The 17,148-nt window shown below is 43.7% G+C and overlaps 1 protein-coding gene across 2 annotated transcripts in view; it reads right to left on the reverse strand.

Moving 5' to 3' along the window:
- Window positions 1-11,015: 11,015 nt before the first annotated feature.
- LOC147444731 (endo-1,3;1,4-beta-D-glucanase-like) overlaps window positions 11,016-17,148 on the reverse strand; it is a 46,758-nt gene continuing 40,625 nt past the window's right edge. Inside the window, exons 1-7 of one of the 2 annotated variants that reach the window (XM_086527276.1) lie at window positions 14,119-14,337; window positions 12,540-12,561; window positions 12,335-12,452; window positions 12,057-12,147; window positions 11,774-11,863; window positions 11,548-11,648; window positions 11,016-11,459 (exon numbers count right to left, since the gene is read on the reverse strand). In XM_086527276.1, the coding sequence (XP_086383402.1) occupies window positions 11,307-11,459; window positions 11,548-11,648; window positions 11,774-11,863; window positions 12,057-12,147; window positions 12,335-12,452; window positions 12,540-12,561; window positions 14,119-14,224 (681 nt within the window). In that variant the 5' untranslated portion in view covers window positions 14,225-14,337 and the 3' untranslated portion in view covers window positions 11,016-11,306. Of the gene's footprint in view, window positions 11,460-11,547; window positions 11,649-11,773; window positions 11,864-12,056; window positions 12,148-12,334; window positions 12,453-12,539; window positions 12,562-14,118; window positions 14,338-17,148 lie in introns of those variants that run through there. The other variant, XM_086527275.1, reaches the window with a different exon arrangement.

Below are 17,148 nucleotides of genomic sequence, written 5' to 3' on the forward strand. Positions count from 1 at the left end.
CGGCAAGTAGTAGCTCGAGCACACAGAGAGAAACAGAGAGACGAGCTTGCCGACTTGGTCAGGAGAGAGAGAGAGAGAGAGAGAGAGAGAGAGAGAGAGAGAGAGAGAGAGAGAGAGAGAGAGGACGAGGCCATGACTGCGGAGCTAGAGCGACATGCGCAGAGGATTCGCTAAACGATGATGGCGACTAAGTGCTTTTTCCTTTTCAGATTTAACATTCGAAGGGAATCTGTGTGGCTAATTAATTGGAATGCGAAATCCACCCAAATAGGTGCCCAAAACGACTTTTTTTTGGGTGAATTAAAGGGAATTTGCAAAGATGCCTTTGGCTTGGGAGAGGGAAAGTCAAAACGGGGGCGGTGGGCAGTGTGAAAAGGCCAGAGCTTGACACCTGGCAGCGGATGTGAGAGGGATGCTTTGAGCATTTTTGAAATCTGTAAAGTGGGGGACGAGAAGAGAGTCTTAGTTTGAGGTAGGCGACGATGCGCATGGCCTGTGTCCGATAATGAGAGTCTTAGTTTGAGCTAGGCGATGATGCGCATGGCCTGCGTCCGATAATTCTGAGAAGACTGAGCCGGGATTGAGATGTGAGTCTCGTCGGCATTGCTAGAGAGCAGGGAGACAGAGGCGATGGTAGTGATTGCGAGGTATGCTCGACAGAAGAAGACATCGCAGGTGGAGAGAGAGAGTGAGAGATGAATTTCTATCGCCAGGATAGTGTGCTGCTCTAATCGTGCAATTGATGTCCTGAGGTGTGTACTACCAAAGTGACTCAAACTATTGCAACCATGGACAGCAATTGTTGGGTGTCGAGGTGAGGGCGGACAACAATGGTAAGTCAGGACAGACGACAGATCATGGGAACAACTGCTTCTATGGTGTGGAAGCTTATAAAAGTTTATGCAGGGAATCTTCGTAACAAATTAATGAATGAACTTTCAAACTTGAGCCAGTACGTAGTATAAATTTGAGATGACATTGCAAAGCCCATTACTTGTAATCACAAAAAACCCTAGGTCTATCATTTTTTTACTCTTCCTGCCACACCAAAACCAATGATGCTATTTAATCTTATTGCCATACTCCAACCTTCAAAAGGAAAAATTATGAAACAAACTCTATCGTCTTTTTTGGTGAAGGCTCTTAGCTGGTGATGGAGTGCTCGGACTCCCCCCAATTCACAGCATGCTTAAAGGTATGGGGTTCTTGGTTTGCTTAGGGTGGGTTCAGCCTAGGCAACGGAAGAAAATTGCGAATGGGCATCAATGCTCCATGACGAAAGTTGATTGGTTGAAGTTGAGGCACTCTTCCGAAACCCCCCCCTCCCCCCCCCGCGGAAGAGTTGATGGCCTCTCTCAACCCCCTTTGCTTTTTCACTGTTCCGCCTCCACACTGTTCACACTAGGCCGCGGCAGATTTGCAAAGGCTTCTTTGTTCCACCGGCTCAGTCTGAACCCAGCCGTACTTGAGTCTTGTTTGGAAGGGGCTTTCCTAGTGGTAGTGGGTTTGCATCTTATGGCATCCTTGCTTCTTATGATGTTTTGTATGTGTCGCCGATGTTATGTATTGTGGGTATAGGCCCCCTCCCCTGTAAAGGGTCGGAACATTGTAGTCATGTTTGATCTTTGCTATTGTAGTGTATTATGGGGGGTTTTGCAATTAATTCTTCACTCGCATATGGTGAGTTTTGCCACCAAAAAAAAAAGGGAAAGGGGGGGAGAGGTTTAGAATCTCAAGCATCCATCGATTATTCATGGTTGTGAAAGTAAACAACATAACAATTATTATTATTGGCACTTCCTTTTTGAAACACTACCTCTTCCATTGGCTCCTCCTGCCATGACATACACTGATTCAATAAGAAAGGAAAAAATGGCGAGCAGGTTAAGTCATGTCCAAAAGATAAGCACAAACCTCATTTGAGATTACATTGCAAAGGCCATCACTTGTAATCACCAAAAACCTTGCGTCTCTCATTTTTTACTCTTTCTGCCACACCAAACCAATGAGAGAGAGAGAGAGAGAGAAGAAGAAGAAGAGAGTTTTAACGTCGTAAGAAACTATCCCAAGAGACCTTAACGATCTAGCCGACGAGGAGTTGAAGTCAAGACCTGTTATTCAAGAGGAAAATGGCATAACCAATCTACCACACTTGGGTGATAGAAAGGTTATACCCATTTTCCTCTTTTTATTAGCACACACACCCACACCCACACACACACGAGAAGAAGAGAGTTTTAACGTCGTAGGAAACTATCCCAAGAGACCTTAAAGATCTATCCGACGAGGAGTTGAACTCAAGACCTGTTATTCAAGAGGGAAATGGCATAACCAATCTACCACACTTGGGTTGTCACGATTGTGACTTGCTACACTCTTCTTGATTCATTACAAATGCAAACGCGAAGTGTGGCCAACCCCAGAGGACTCCTGTTCTCGAACAGTCACAACCCTTTGACCGAAAGTCATACCTCTTCACCATGGCCACACTCCTTCGACGACCAGTCATGTCCCTTCGACAATGGTTGTGGCTCTTCATCGAATGGATGTGTCCATTCGCCTAAAGACATGTCTATTCACCTAAAGGATGTGTCTCTTCGTGAAGGGTCATACCTTTTCATATGTATCTGTTCATCTCCTATATAAGGAGCCCTTGTATCACACTTTGGATCAATCAACACAGAGTCTTCTAAGTCTTGTTTCTGAGTTCAGTTCAAGTTTCTTAAATCTTAATCATGAGTTTAAGTACTTAATTAAGGATTAGCACCTAGAATCCTTACAGTGATATCAGAGCAAATTTTTCCCCGGGACCCGAAGGTTGTGAGCCTCTCACCCTCGCCGCTATCCTCTCACCCCCTTCTAGGAGTTGCATGGAAGCAAAAGAAAGATGGCCAATATACAACCCAGCATGAGGTAACCTTCTCTTCTAAATAAATAAAGTCAAGCAGAAGACAAAAGACAAAGATGGGTGTTGAGGCATACCGGCTGCACTCCTGGAGTAAGCCTCTCCAGCAAGAGGTGCCTCTTCGCGCGGATGAGTTGTGTCTTTTCCTATGAAAAGTCACACTCCCCCCCTTGCACATATGACGCGAGCATGTGCATCTTGGTCGTCCCTTCACCCGGCATCACACGCACTGCAGCCCACGCTGGCAGTGTTCGGCATTTTTTTTCTATCCAGCGTATCGATTTCACTTACCAATGTTGGAGTATATTTTTACATTGCCACCCATTAAAATTTTAAGGGGTTTGGCCGACCGCCCAAAAAGTTCAAGTGGGCACCCTCTTGGTACCAAACATTGAAAAAATACTCCACGACCAGCCAACGAAATGAAGAAACGAACCAGTGTATGAATTTGGTGCCGCAACCTCTTTTGCCAATTTTCAGCGCTGCACAATCTGGCCATCACCTGGTGCGCGCACGGGATTTTTCACCGTCAGGGCCGACAATGCCTCCGATGTTCCAATCTCCTTTCTCTCGTACATAGACAAGGTTCCCGAAGACATCTTATCGAAAAATCCTCCTCCTGTTCACGAAGTGATCCAAGGTTGCATCCGAACAACGTACGGATAGGTCCGTATTGTACATCCGTACAATACAGATCCGTACGTATGGATAGGGATCCGTACAGATGCTTTTTTCCAAAGAAAAAAAATCGTGCATTGTGAGGTTTGCAAAACTTATTAGAGTTATGACTTCATACTTCAATCTTGGATTATCATTATGTACTTTTTTTTAATGCTCTTAGGTTTATGAGACCACGACATGAGACATTTGACACTGTTTGGCTGTAGACATTGATCAACTTTGTGTTTTCATTGTTCAGTTAGAGTCGTGGACTCTAGTCTTTATTTGAAGTCTTGGTGAATACATAAGTAAAGGTATGAAGTACTCTCCGTTTTAGGATTTTTGAAAAAAAAAAAGGACGAATTTTTACATACCTAAAAACTCAATCCATTCTGTACTACGTACCTTATGTACCGAATTTGTATCGAACACTACGTACCTAGCTACCTTGAAGTGATCGTTATACCAGATACCCTGGAACCGGAAGCCGCATACGAGCCGAAAGTGATTATCATTCCGGATTCCCCGTCTCCAAAACCCGCACTAGTCTTAGAAGAGATACCAATTCCCGAACCCGTTTCGGCACCCGAACTTGCTCTTGTTCCTGTACTACAGCCAAAAGTTTTGCCGCAGAATTATCTAGTATATGTTACCCATCGACACGCCTCTCGACTATAGGTCTGGGTGGTGTGGCACATAATTGTTACGTGCGAACCTCTTCATTTGCCACATTTCGAGCACATTCTTGGACGGTACCCTCACTTGGCCTATTCTCTGACGGAGTGTCGAGTGGATACAGTGAACGAAATTATTTCGCAACGGCCTCTAGTTCGGGTTCACAGCAAATTGCAGCTTCCGGACTATACCCCTTTGACCCCATACGACACACCTCCTATCAACGAGGTGGAAGATATAGAGGATTCGGACCTTGGGGCATATTTTTTGGAGGAATTCAATGCAGCATCAGCAGCAGCTTTTCCTTTTTACGACAACCACACCTCTCCAGCCTCTCCGAGATATTCCCTTTGAGTTGTCAGAAGGTCAGAGACAGGCAGTGCTCCTGTTCCACCCGACGATCGGATAGCCATCCTCAGAGAGCAGATGTCCATCCTCCAGGAGGCCCTTTTCAGCGGTCTTGCATCGATGGCAGCCCATTTGGATGTCTTACAGACATTTTCTTCTTCAAGGACGCAACTAGCTACACATTCAGTTTCCTCTGTAGAGCAGAGTTAGTTCCTGAGCAAGTCAAATCTCCAGAACCAGAGGTAGACAATCTAGAATTAAAGTACCTTTTTAAAATAATAAACAGAGCACAAAAAAAGAAAATTGATGGAAAGTTTCCCGAGCCATACAAAGGTTGCCGCGATAAGCGCGTGCTGGACCATTGGCTTTTCAAGATGGATGTTTATTTTGCAAACACCGATCTCATTGAAAGTAAGAAGTTTGCTTTGGCAAGTTCCCTGTTAAAGGATACTGCATTCCTTTGTTTGCGTCGACGAGTTAAAGATGGAAAAATCACCGCTACTTGGGACAAATTCCGACGCGTCCTTTGCAAGGCTTTTGAGCCTGCAAATGCATATTTTCACGCCTGGTCTTCTCTCCGCCACCTGAGCCAAACTGGTTCCTTGGTCGCGTACATCTCGGGTTGCAAAAACTAACTCTTGAGATAGAGACTTTCAGTCCTTCCGACAAACTCCACAGTTTTGTTGACAGACTTGAGCCTTCCCTGCGAGATGATGTCCATAAATTTAACCCTGCCACACTAGATACTGCAATTGCCTATGTTGAGCGTCTCGATGATAATCGGTGCCCATTCAGAAGCTTCCTTTCTAGCGATCAAGCTTCCAATTCTGCAGGCTCTTCACAGCGTAATCATCAAGGACACGGTAGTCAGAATCATCGTTCTTTCTCAGGACCTCAATCTTTGAGACAGCACTCTGCTGGACAAAATTCTTTTCGACCCCAATCTTCTGGACAAGCAGCCACTTCCAGAACCTCCTCTTCTGCAAATAATCAAAATCAACGACACAATCGTCCCAATCATAGAAGGAATGGTCGTCGTGATTTTCGACAGATACTTCTTCTGGGCAACAAGCCTCTTCATCGGCTCCTTCAACCTCCCACTCCAACCATCCAGGATTATGCACAATTTGCAATGGACCGCACAGATGGTATGAATGCCCCAAGAAACCAAACCCTTCAAATCCTTGCCAGAATTCTCACATAGAGACCACAATTTCAGAACCTATCCACAGCCAACCTCCTGTCCCAGACAAAGGCAAGCAAGCAGCACGTTGTGTTCAAGTTTCTAAGATGGTGGGTGCCTTAATGTTGAATGCTCGAAATCATGTCGCTGCTCCAATCTTTCGAACCAGGTTCTTAGCCTCCTTGGCTTTGTTGGCAAGCAGCCAACCAATGTTCTTGTGGATAGTGGGTGTTCTACTAATTTTGTTAGCACATCTTTGATTACTAAACTTCACCTTCAACCACAACCTAGTGAGGTGGCTTACCAAGTAGAACGTGCTGATGGTTCCTTCCTCGAGTGCAACAAAAGAATTGAAAAGCTGGATTTTCATATTCAAGACCACCAGGATCAGCTTGGTTTTTCAGTTATTCCCTTGTCACATTACGACTTGATCCTTGGCCAATCTTGGTTATTTCAGTATGATCCAATAATTAGTTTCAAAGATCACTCAATTCGGCTCTTTCACAACAATAGGAAATAGAGCTTCGTAGTCTTTCCAGTTCCAAACCCATTATATTGGTTTTCGCTTTACAAGTCAAATGGCTGGTTCGAAAACGTGATTGTGCTACTGCCTTAATCATGTGGCGAGATGCCAAATCCAGTGCAAAATAAGAAGTTAAATCCTCCTCACCCTTCTTTCAATTCCATCTGGATTTGTTTCCCGACGAGCTACCAACAACGTTGCCTCCTCGGCGTCCAGTGGATCATCCCATAGATTTGATCCCCGGCCAATCTCCACCAATTCGAGCCCCTTATCGAGTTTCATACTCAAAATCTCAAGAGATACGGCGGCAACTAGAAGATTTGTTGGATAAAGGTCATATTCGCCCAAGCAAAAGTCTCTTTGGAGCTCCTGTCCTGTTGGTCAAAAAGAAAGATGGGTCTATGCGTCTTTGCATCGACTATCGTGCTTTGAATAAGTTGACGATTAAAAACAAGTTTCCCCTGCCTCGCATTGACGAGTTATTTGATCAGCTATTGGGAGCGAACATCTACTCCAAAATTGATATAAAGTCAGGGTATCACCAAATTCGCATTCGCATTAGTGATGAGTACAAGACAGTATGGTCACTATGAAATTGCCATTCGGATTAACCAATGCGCCGGCCTCTTTCATGACACTGATGAACGAAATCTTCAAACCTTACTTGGACAAGTTTGTGATCGTATATTTGGATGACATTCTAGTTTTCAGTCGAACGATGGCTGATCACAAGGAACATTGTAGCTTGTCTTCCAGATTTCAACAAGAAGAAAAGTGATTTCTTCAAGAATCAGGTGGAATACCTTGGTCATATTATTTCTGCTAGTGGCGTTGCAGTAGATCCCAAGAAAATACAGGTCATCGTGGATTGGCCTTTACCACTCACCATCTCAGATGTGCGCTCTTTTTTGGGACTTACAACTTTCTATCATACAAAGGTGCACAAGTTCTCAGACATTGCAGCTCCTTTGACGGAGCTTACCAAGCAAGATAAACTTCAATGGACTGAAGAAGCAAAATAGTCGTTCAAAGCCCTTAAACATGCTTTGATGACAACTCCAATCTTGGCTATTGCAAATCCCACTCAACCTTTTCAGGTAATGATCGATGCGTCAGATCGTGCTTCTGGAGGTGTTCTTATGCAGAATGAGCGTGTCATTGCTTTTGAGAGTCGCAAATTTTCAACCATTCAAATGAGATACCTAGTTTATGACAACAAATTCTTAGCCATTGTTCATGCTTACCGCACTTGGAAACACTATCTTCTTGGCGCAGATTCCGTGGTGCAGACAGATCATCAGTCATTAATATACATTTTTACTCAACCATTGATGAATCCTCGTCAAGGACGATGGGTTGAGTTCTTGGCAACTTTTCATATGATTATTCAATACGTGCCATGCCTTGCAAATGCAGTTGCGGATGCCTTAAGCCGCATGCCTCGTGCTATCAACTTTGCCATTTCTGGTGTGCAGATGGAAATACCTACTTGCTTCAAACATGGGTATTTGACAGATAGAGATTTTGGAGATGCATTTCAAGCTCTTAAATCCTCTACTCCGACTCCTGCAGAGATGAATATGTTTGCAGCTTACACCATTGTCAATGATTTGTTGTATTACATTGGTCGCATTTGTGTTCCACACAATGCACCATTGAGGAAAATTTTGATCCAAGAACATCATGAAGTCCCTTTTGTTGCTCATCCAGGAATCAACAAAACATACAAATTGTTATCTGCAACATAATTTTGTCTACAAATGTTCAAGATGTTATCAAGTTTGTCAAAGCTTGTCATTCCTGTCAAACAATGAAGGCTTCTCAACAACCTCCTCAAGGGTTACTTCATCCTTTGCCAATACCTCAAGAAAGATGGGAAAGTGTCAGCATGGATTTTATCACTACTTTACCTCGCTCTCAAAAAGGCAATGCACAAATTCTTGTAGTGGTTGATCGGTTTTCAAAGATGGCACACTTTATTCCTTGCAAAAAGGTTGCTTCAGCCCCAGACGTTGAGCAATTGTTTGTGCAACACATTTTCAGATTACATAGATTACCAAAATCTATTGTTTCAGACAGAGATCCAAAATTCACATGACATTTTTGGACATCTCTCTTCAAATTTCTTGGTACAAATTTGTTATTCAACTCAGCATATCATCCTCAAACTGATGGTCAGACAGAAAGAGTGAATCAAATTTTGGAGGAAATGCTTCAACATTACATACAAATTCGATTGGGGTCATGGGAAGAGTATTTGCCACTTGTAGAGTTCGCATACAATAACTCTATCCATTCAGTAACTGGCATGACTCCATTCCAAGCAGCTTATGGGCATACTCCTCTCGTACTGACAAACTTTGTTCTTCAACACAAAATAGCTCTAGCAGATCAGTTAGTTCAAGAAATGCAAAATGTACTTACTCAAGTACGTGACAGGTTGGTTCATGTCCAACAAAAGTACCAAAAACAAGCCAATAAACATCGACGACATGCAGATTTCAAAGAAGGAGATTTGGTCTTGTTATATGTAGCACCTCATCGCTACAAAACTGTGAAATTGGTCTTTCCAAAGTTGCGCCCTCGCTTCTATGGACCTTTCAAAATAATCAAGAAATACTCAGTTGTTAGTTACAAGTTGGAGCTTCCACTCTCATGGGGAAAACTTCATCCAACCTTCCACATTTCTTGGCTCAAACAGTACATACAAGGAGATTCACCAATTCCCGACTTATCTTCGTATGTGTCAGAAATCGAGGATGAACACATAATTCTTGTTCTAGAAAAGATTCTTGATGTTCGACAAAAAGAGACAAGACGAAAGATCACAACAGAATTTCTTGTTAGGTGGATGGATCTTGATGAATCAGATTCAACTTGGCAGATGGATGAAAAAAATGCAACAGTACCCAAACCTTCTTCAAGAGTTCTTTGACAAGCGGATGACTTTCATTTGAACACGGGGTTTTAATTTAAATGGGAGGGAATGTCACGATTGTGACTTGCTACACTCTTCTTGATTCATTATAGATGCAGACGCAAAGCGTGGCCAACCCGGGAGGACTCCTGTTCTTGAACGGTCACAACCCTTCGCCCAAAAGTCATACCTCTTCACCAACGGCCACACTCCTTCGACGACCAGTCATGTCCCTTCAACCAATGGTTGCAGCTCTTCATCGAATGGATATGTCCATTTGCTTAAAGACATGTCTATTCACCTAAAGGATGTGTCTCTTCGTGAACGGTCATACCTTTTCATATGTACCTGTTCATCTCCTATATAAGGAGCCCTTGTATCAGACTTTGGATCAATCAACACAGAGTCTTCTAAGTCTTGTTTCTGAGTTCAGTTCAAGTTTATTAAATCTTAATCATGAGTTTTACTTAATTAAGATTAGCACCTAAAATCCGAAACTATCCCAAGAGACCTTAAAGATCTAGCTGACGAGGAGTTGAACTCAAGACCTATTGTTCAAGAGGGAAATGGCATAACCAATCTACCACACTTGGGTGATAGAAAGGTTATACCATTTTCCTCTTTTTATTAGCACACACCCACACCCACACACACACCCGAGAAGAAGAGAGTTTGAACGTCGTAGGAAACTATCCCAAGAGACCTTAGATCTAGCCGACGAGGAGTCGAACTCAAGACCTGTTATTCAAGAGGGAAATGGCATTACCAATCTACCACACTTGGGTGATAGAAAGGCTTGTCTCCATCTTTAGGATTCTTTTTTGTCAAAGCCCTTGTCTCGAGCTTTCGGGAAGCATGTGTCCTCCCACACAGGGGTTCCCTTTTGTCCATAGTTTCGGTAGGTTCGCATCATGGAGGCTTCTTCATTGGTATTGGCAACCATGGTGGAACACTCCGTTTGCTCTCTCCATGGGTGCGCTCTTATTGGATAGATGATTAGATTAACATCTCTTCCTAAACAAGGATATTTTATGGTCCATCTATTAGATGCTCAAATGTTAAGAGTCCTACAACAGTACTCCCCCATAATTTTGGGTTCCTGTATAGTGTTACAATCATGGGATATCATGAGAGATTTATTTGGCCACATTTGAATTTCCCTAAATTGGATCATACAATTTGAGTGTCTAAACTGACTCTACCCTACCTCTAATGTTTGCATACATGAAGTCACCTCTCCACATGGATGTAGAACAAATCTAGAGAATGTTTATTCACTCATTCTTCAATTGCTTTGTGGTTAGATTAAATTCGATAAAGAATGGATATTCAAGTAACTTCCGTATGTAACTTACTTGTTCTTTGGAGGTTCAGGGCTATCATGCCCCCCTTTTTAGCAGTTTTTAAGTACAAAACACCAAAAGAAGATTTAGAAATTTTCTAATGTAGGAAAACGGGGTCTTTTTCAGTGTTTTTCATACAATGCATAACATCATGAGCTTTCGCTCGAGAGGCACCGCATACCTAGCTAGGTATACGGTGCCTCCCTCACAAAAGCTCATGATGTTGAGGTAAGTCACAATGTGGGAATTATTTCCAAAACTTCTTGTGCACTTCCATAGAGTGGTATATGTAGCACATCTATTTGGTAATTTCATATGAGTGCCGCAACGACAAATAGTAAAAAGGTACCAGACACATGGTATTGTACAAAGAATTTAAGAGACATAAGAGCTGAAATCTACCCATTGGCAGAGTCAATGCTCGAGCCCATAAGATACCCGCAACAATGACAAAACCAAAATGCCAGAAATAATATTTATTTATATTGCCTATCCACAAACCCACATAAGGTGATTTACATTACCTCTCCACAAATATTTATTTATATTGCCTCTCCACAAACCCACATACGGTGATTTACACAATGCCTTCACCAAGCACAAGGTTGGTACTGATTTGTTGTTGGGTCTTTTTTAATTATACTTTCCCTGCATGTTCCATACATTATATTTACATAATATTACACTGCCCACACAAACAAATTGGCAGTAACCATATGAGTTACATTTCCACTTCATGTTCCATGGCTTACTCAAGTTGTTTTGCACTGCAGAAATTTGTCCAACCACACAATCATCTTTGTTTGAGCCTCCTCTGCTGCAGCAACCTCTTCGGGATTATCAAGATCGTATCGTATCGTCCATCCATGAGCAACTCCAGGGTAAATTTGAACAAAGCTTTTGATCTGCACATAACAAGATGCAAGAAACCTATAAGAGTATGGTATGCCTCATCATTCTGGGGAGCCTTCCTAAAAAGAACATGTATATTACTTCTGGTTTTGCCTCCAGAACATCTCTAAACTGTTCTATTATAGCCGGGGGTGTAATTGTGTCAAACTCTGCAGCAAGTATCGCTATTGGAATCTCCACCTCTGCATTAAAGCAAGGGGATGAGTCCCATCGCATCTCTCCGACAAAAGCATTTTCTTTCAATTTCTAGAACTTGAGGTTACTCCTTAGAGTGGCATGTTGAAAGATTCATATCCGATTGTTTTACCTTGAATGTCTTGGACTGTGACAAGTGAAGGATGGGCAACTACAACTGCTTTCAGTGAATTTCCTTTAGCAAGTTCTACAACAACTTTAGCTGCAAACCATCCGATGAATACTGCATGTAACTAGGTGCAAAGACATAGTTTTTGTATGAATGTACGCTACAGACGTAGATGTACAGCCACACACACACACACACACACACAGATACAACTTACATAAACAAACATGCACTAATAGGAAGGCAGGGCTTCTATAATATTGTTGAAGAAGGTAAGAAAAAGTACCTCCCCAACAAAACCCAACAGCTCCAACAGAGGAAAAACCTTTCTTGTATAATAATTCAATAACCTGTTTGGCTCCTGGAACCAAGTCCAACTAAAAGGACAAAAGTGCTTAAGATTCATAATTAGCGATCCACACTCCTAACAAGCATGTCATGACTAGAGAATTGAGCAATATGTAATGACAACAGTGCTTAAGCAAAGACCCTCAATTCTAATTATCTCTTGAGCAAGCATGTCATGACTTACAGAGCATTACATAATTATGCTTAGAGTCACACCGGTTGATGATTTTGAATCCAGGCATCAAAAGAAGTGGCAGGATTATAAGGATCATTATTGAATAAGTCCGGCACGACGACAAAATAACCAGCAGAGGCAACTTTATCTGCAAACTTTCTGAAGAGAGCACATGTTACTGATAAAAAGACTGCAGGCTGGAAATGCTTTATACAAAATGTATTACAACAGAAAGTTGAGGCATACCTCAGAAGGGGAGCCTCAAAACCTGCCCCAATCATAAAAAAACAATCATAGATTAAAACTATAGAGCCATAAAATTTAGTGTACTCATATTCTGCAACTACAGCTTTCTATCATTGTGTCCTTCAGTGTTTGTGTTGAAATGATGTATATGAAGTTTAACGAGAGCAAACTCTGGTTGAGGCCAAAGATTTCGTAGACTATGGACATTTTTCAGGTATAAATGAGAGTCAGATCAGTGATGTGTTGTGAAGGCTTGTATGGTCAGAGAGCTCTTCTTCTTGCTACGTTCTTGGTTTTTATAATAGAGGATGATTGGATTCCTCCCATATCTCTTACAGTATGGCTCTGTACGTCCTATCTTGGTGTACAACAGAGAAACTTGATGAGTTGGATGCATATGATTTTTGAGGTATGACATAGGGCTTTTTAGTCCCATGGAGCTTATGAGCTGCTACAGGATGCCCCTTACAACAAACAACAGATACTTGAGATCTTTTTGGTAGTTAGCGCTGGATTTCACAGTTTCGGTACATCGCCAGAGGTAGACAGAGCTTTTGGCAGATTTGTGTGGGCTTCACAAAGCCAGTGCCTTCTACACCCTTTTTTATGATTGATTGTATCTAATCACACTGCACTTGTGTTTTATCCCTATGATGGCGTTGTATATTTTTCTTGTAAATTGAGAGATAATCATATTTTATTTAATGCAAAGGGTACAATCCCCCCTTTTTAGCAAGAAGACACAGAGAAATGAAATGTATATTAACGTCTGCAAAAGGCCTGAAAGACCTATGAGACGAAAAGAGGTACACAATCATGATCATGTTAAAGTTTAGGCATCTCAAGTGAACTGCGCAATGTGATCAAAGTCTTGGGTAGGGCAATTTACTGGGCTTGATATAAGCAACCATAGTTACACGGAACGGGAACGGGGAACGAGAACGGGGGGGCTCCGGGACGTTTCCGGAACGGGGGGCCCTTGGGGTGGCGGAACGGGAACGGAGGCCAGAACGGTAGCCTTGAGGGGAAGGGAGAGGGAGAGGGAGCTTTGAGGGAGAGGGTGAGGTAGAGAGCTTGAGAGAGAGAGGGTTTAAAGCCCTTCTTTATATAGGAGAGGATGGAAATAACACCCCCCCAAAAGTTCAAAAACCTGCCCCAAACTGTCATTTTTTAAAACTTTGGTGTTCCGGATTTGCCGTTTCGTGTTCTGGATGCCGTTCCGGTTATGCCTGGGAAGGGAACGGCGTTCCGGTCCCGTTTCCGTTTCGAGGAGGCGTCGGGCTTGGGAACGCGTTCCGGGAACGGGAGGGCCCCATTCCGCCCATTCCCTGTTACTATGTAAGCAACCCCTTGCCTCCATTGTATACACATTCAATTATTCATTGCCAAGGTTGATTGGTTCAGGAGACTCTCTCTCTCTCTCTCTCTCTCTCTCTCTCTCTCTCTCTCTCTCCCCTTAGTCACTACGCTTCCCCATCGTCAACTTTGACATGGTATCAGAGCGGGCGGCTTGAAGCCCTTGGCGTGGAGGAGCAGTTCGTAGAAGAAGAAGCAGAAGGGTTGTCCTTCTCAAGCCTACCTCCTCCCTTGCCGGCAACCCACGGGCCTTTTGGAAACGCTGTCGGAGATTCCTTCTCGCTGAGAGTTTTAAAACGCTCGCTGTCGAGCAGCTTCGAGTGGCGCATCCTGTGCAGCGTTTTAAGACGCCCTGTGCGTCAACGACCGGCCTCCCCCCTCGTGCGCATTTTGAGACGTTGCGCTTAGCAGCGTTTTCCCATTCAACCGACGGTGCCATCTCCCCTCCACTACCTCTGCGCATTTTAAAACGTTGCCTATGACAGCCAGTTTTGCTCCCACTGTCCCCAGCATGTTGAAACGCTGCAGTAAACAGTATTCAGCCCCACCCCCCTCGATTTGCGTTTTGAAACGTTGCATGAAGAGAGGTAGCTTTGAGAATACTGTTTTGGCATAGGCTTGGCCTCCTACAACAATGACAACTTTGGGGAGTGTCTTGGTGGTGAAAATGCACTGAGAGGCAGAAGCGCAAAACAAACCGGGTGGCCTCTACACCAAGACTATGCATGATGGCCTCATCATGGGAGGTACACAATAGGGGCACCACTTAGCAAGATATGCGGCTATGACACATACATATATACAATCAAAAATACCATGGAAAACAATTTCAAGATCCACGCCCAAGTGTGGGATGGGATGGTCGGAAAACAAAATGAGAGGGATGGTGAGTGAGTGAGAATGGGCTTGCTACTCATGCATGTAATAAGAAAGATAATGAGGTAAAGGAAACATGCAAGTATGCTCACTTCTCATACCAGAGGTGGCGAATCCGCACACCTTAAGATGCAAGTAGCAAGATGATAGAAATATGAGTGGGAGAGAGAGAGTGTGTATGGTGGCAAATCCGCACACCTCAACATAAGCAAAATGGAAAGAAACAAGCATAAGCCATACTCACAATGAAGTATATCCCAAACGACACAAGGTATAGCACCAAGATGGAGGGTGTTGATTGCTTGCAAAAGATGAATACAATAGGTAGCACATGTGTCACGTGAAACATCCAACCCTATGTGTCCGTGGACAAGCTACTTCTCAACAAGGGTTCCGTCAATCCAGTCAGTCTAGATTAGCAAGTGTTCTAGCACTTTTGTGAGTCTGTTCGCAGACCGTGCATGCCCAAGCACTTAGTGTAGATGCATTTCCTCCGGTTGCACACAGCATGATCATAAGCATTCCCATCAGAATCCTTCAGGGGAATTTTCTAGTGCATTTAACCTATTTTTCCTATTTTTGACATTTTTCACTTATTAATTTGACTTTTGTTGGAAAGTAGGTAGGGCAAATTGAGTAAATTTGTATATAAGAAAACCTAGGCTAGCACTAATTGGCAGAAGAGCAAGGATAACACAGGCCACAGGCAGCAGGTTCCCCCTCTCTCTCTCAACAAGATCCCCCCCTTGGTGGCGTTTTTCCTCCATGCAAGACACCCCAGCCTCTAGCGTTTTCATCAGCATCGCCATAGTCCTCCCCAGCCTCTGGCGTTTTTCATCCATAGCATCATCGCCCACAATCTTCACTTTGCTGGCGTTTTCAGCAAGATCCTCATCGCCCAAGACCTCACAGCATCCAGCGTTTTTCATCAAGAAGTCTCATCGCCATAGGTCACCCCTTGCTGGCGTTTTTTCAATAGGCCATGATCGCCCACATCCCTAGCGTTTTCAGCAGTTCATAGCATCAGATTTGCAGCGCTTTGACCGCCCAAAACAGCGGTTTTCAGCCAGCAGGAATCAGCCCCAAACCAGCGTTTTTGGTTTTCAGCAGATTTCAGCCATTGGCAGTTTTAGACAGCAGATAAAAGTGCATCAATTTCAACCTTAGCGTCGATCTCGTCATCCGCTCGTCGACCTCGACATAGCCTAGACTTGCATCAGTTTCACTCATTGAGAGTGGACCGTGCACTTAGCGGCCGGCCAATCGACGTGAGGTGGGAAAAAGCAACCTTGGTGTGAGCGCAAGGCCGCCAAGGGGTGCGCCCGCAAAAAAGAGCAAAACTCGGGTGAAGAGAAGATCCTTTCCAAACACAGATTGCAAGCCAAAGAAGACCCTCAAGAACCTCAAGAACCTCAAGACCCTTGAGAACCCAAGAACCCAAGACCCGCAAGAACCCAAGTTCCTCGTGAACTTAAGAACAAAAGACCATAATGCATGGTCATCACCCGAAGCGGAATGGATACTTCGCATACAGGTGATGAGCATGAGAGAGGCGACAAAGAATTTTTCCCACCAGAAGGTTTTTCCGACCCTCCCTCTTCTCCATCTACGCCACAAGTTGTACCAAATCCTATGGAGGCAATGGTCAAGTCAATGTTGGACACGATGGCACAACAACAAGAAGCGAATCGAGTTGCGTTGACACAACAACAAGAAGCGACTCGCGTTGCGCTGGCACAACAAGAAGCAACTCGCATTGCTTTCGAACGCGAGCACGATGCACGAAAAGAAAGAAAAGCACAAAGAAAGGAGGAAGCCGAAGCAAGACGAGCGGCCTTGGAGGCCAATCGTAAGGTTCAAAGAGACCTACGCACTCAAGAATTGGTTCGACAAGTTCTTGCCTCGAAGTCTGAACCAGCCAAAGATGTTGGTAGTTCCTCAAGTGGCGCAAGCCGGGATGCGGACTCCAACAACCCAGTCCCAGAGAAGTTGACTTTCAGTAAGTATGATGGTAAGATGGATGCTACGGTTATTCATTCTTGGTTGCATCAATTTAATGCTTATTTTGCGACAACTAAGAAGACAAGAAATAGCAAAGTTTTGACAGCAGCCATGTACCTTGCCAGTGATGCCATAAATTGGTACCACCCATGGCAAGAGGCACAGCTGGCCGCGCACCTAGAGGAAGCCGACGAATTCACGCCTCTTTCCTTCAATTGGGTTGATTTCCAAGACAAGCTCAAGGCGCGGTTTATGCCACCTCAGTACCTCGCACAATTGAAGGACAATTGGCGCGCTCTCAAGCAAAATGGTATGCCGGTTATGTCTTTCTCTAATCGTGTTTTGCAGCTCGGCACTCAATTACGCAAATCGGATG

Source organism: Adiantum capillus-veneris, chromosome 13, assembly GCF_014529385.1.
Source record: "Adiantum capillus-veneris isolate H3 chromosome 13, ASM1452938v2, whole genome shotgun sequence".
Taxonomy (NCBI): Eukaryota; Viridiplantae; Streptophyta; class Polypodiopsida; order Polypodiales; family Pteridaceae; genus Adiantum; species Adiantum capillus-veneris.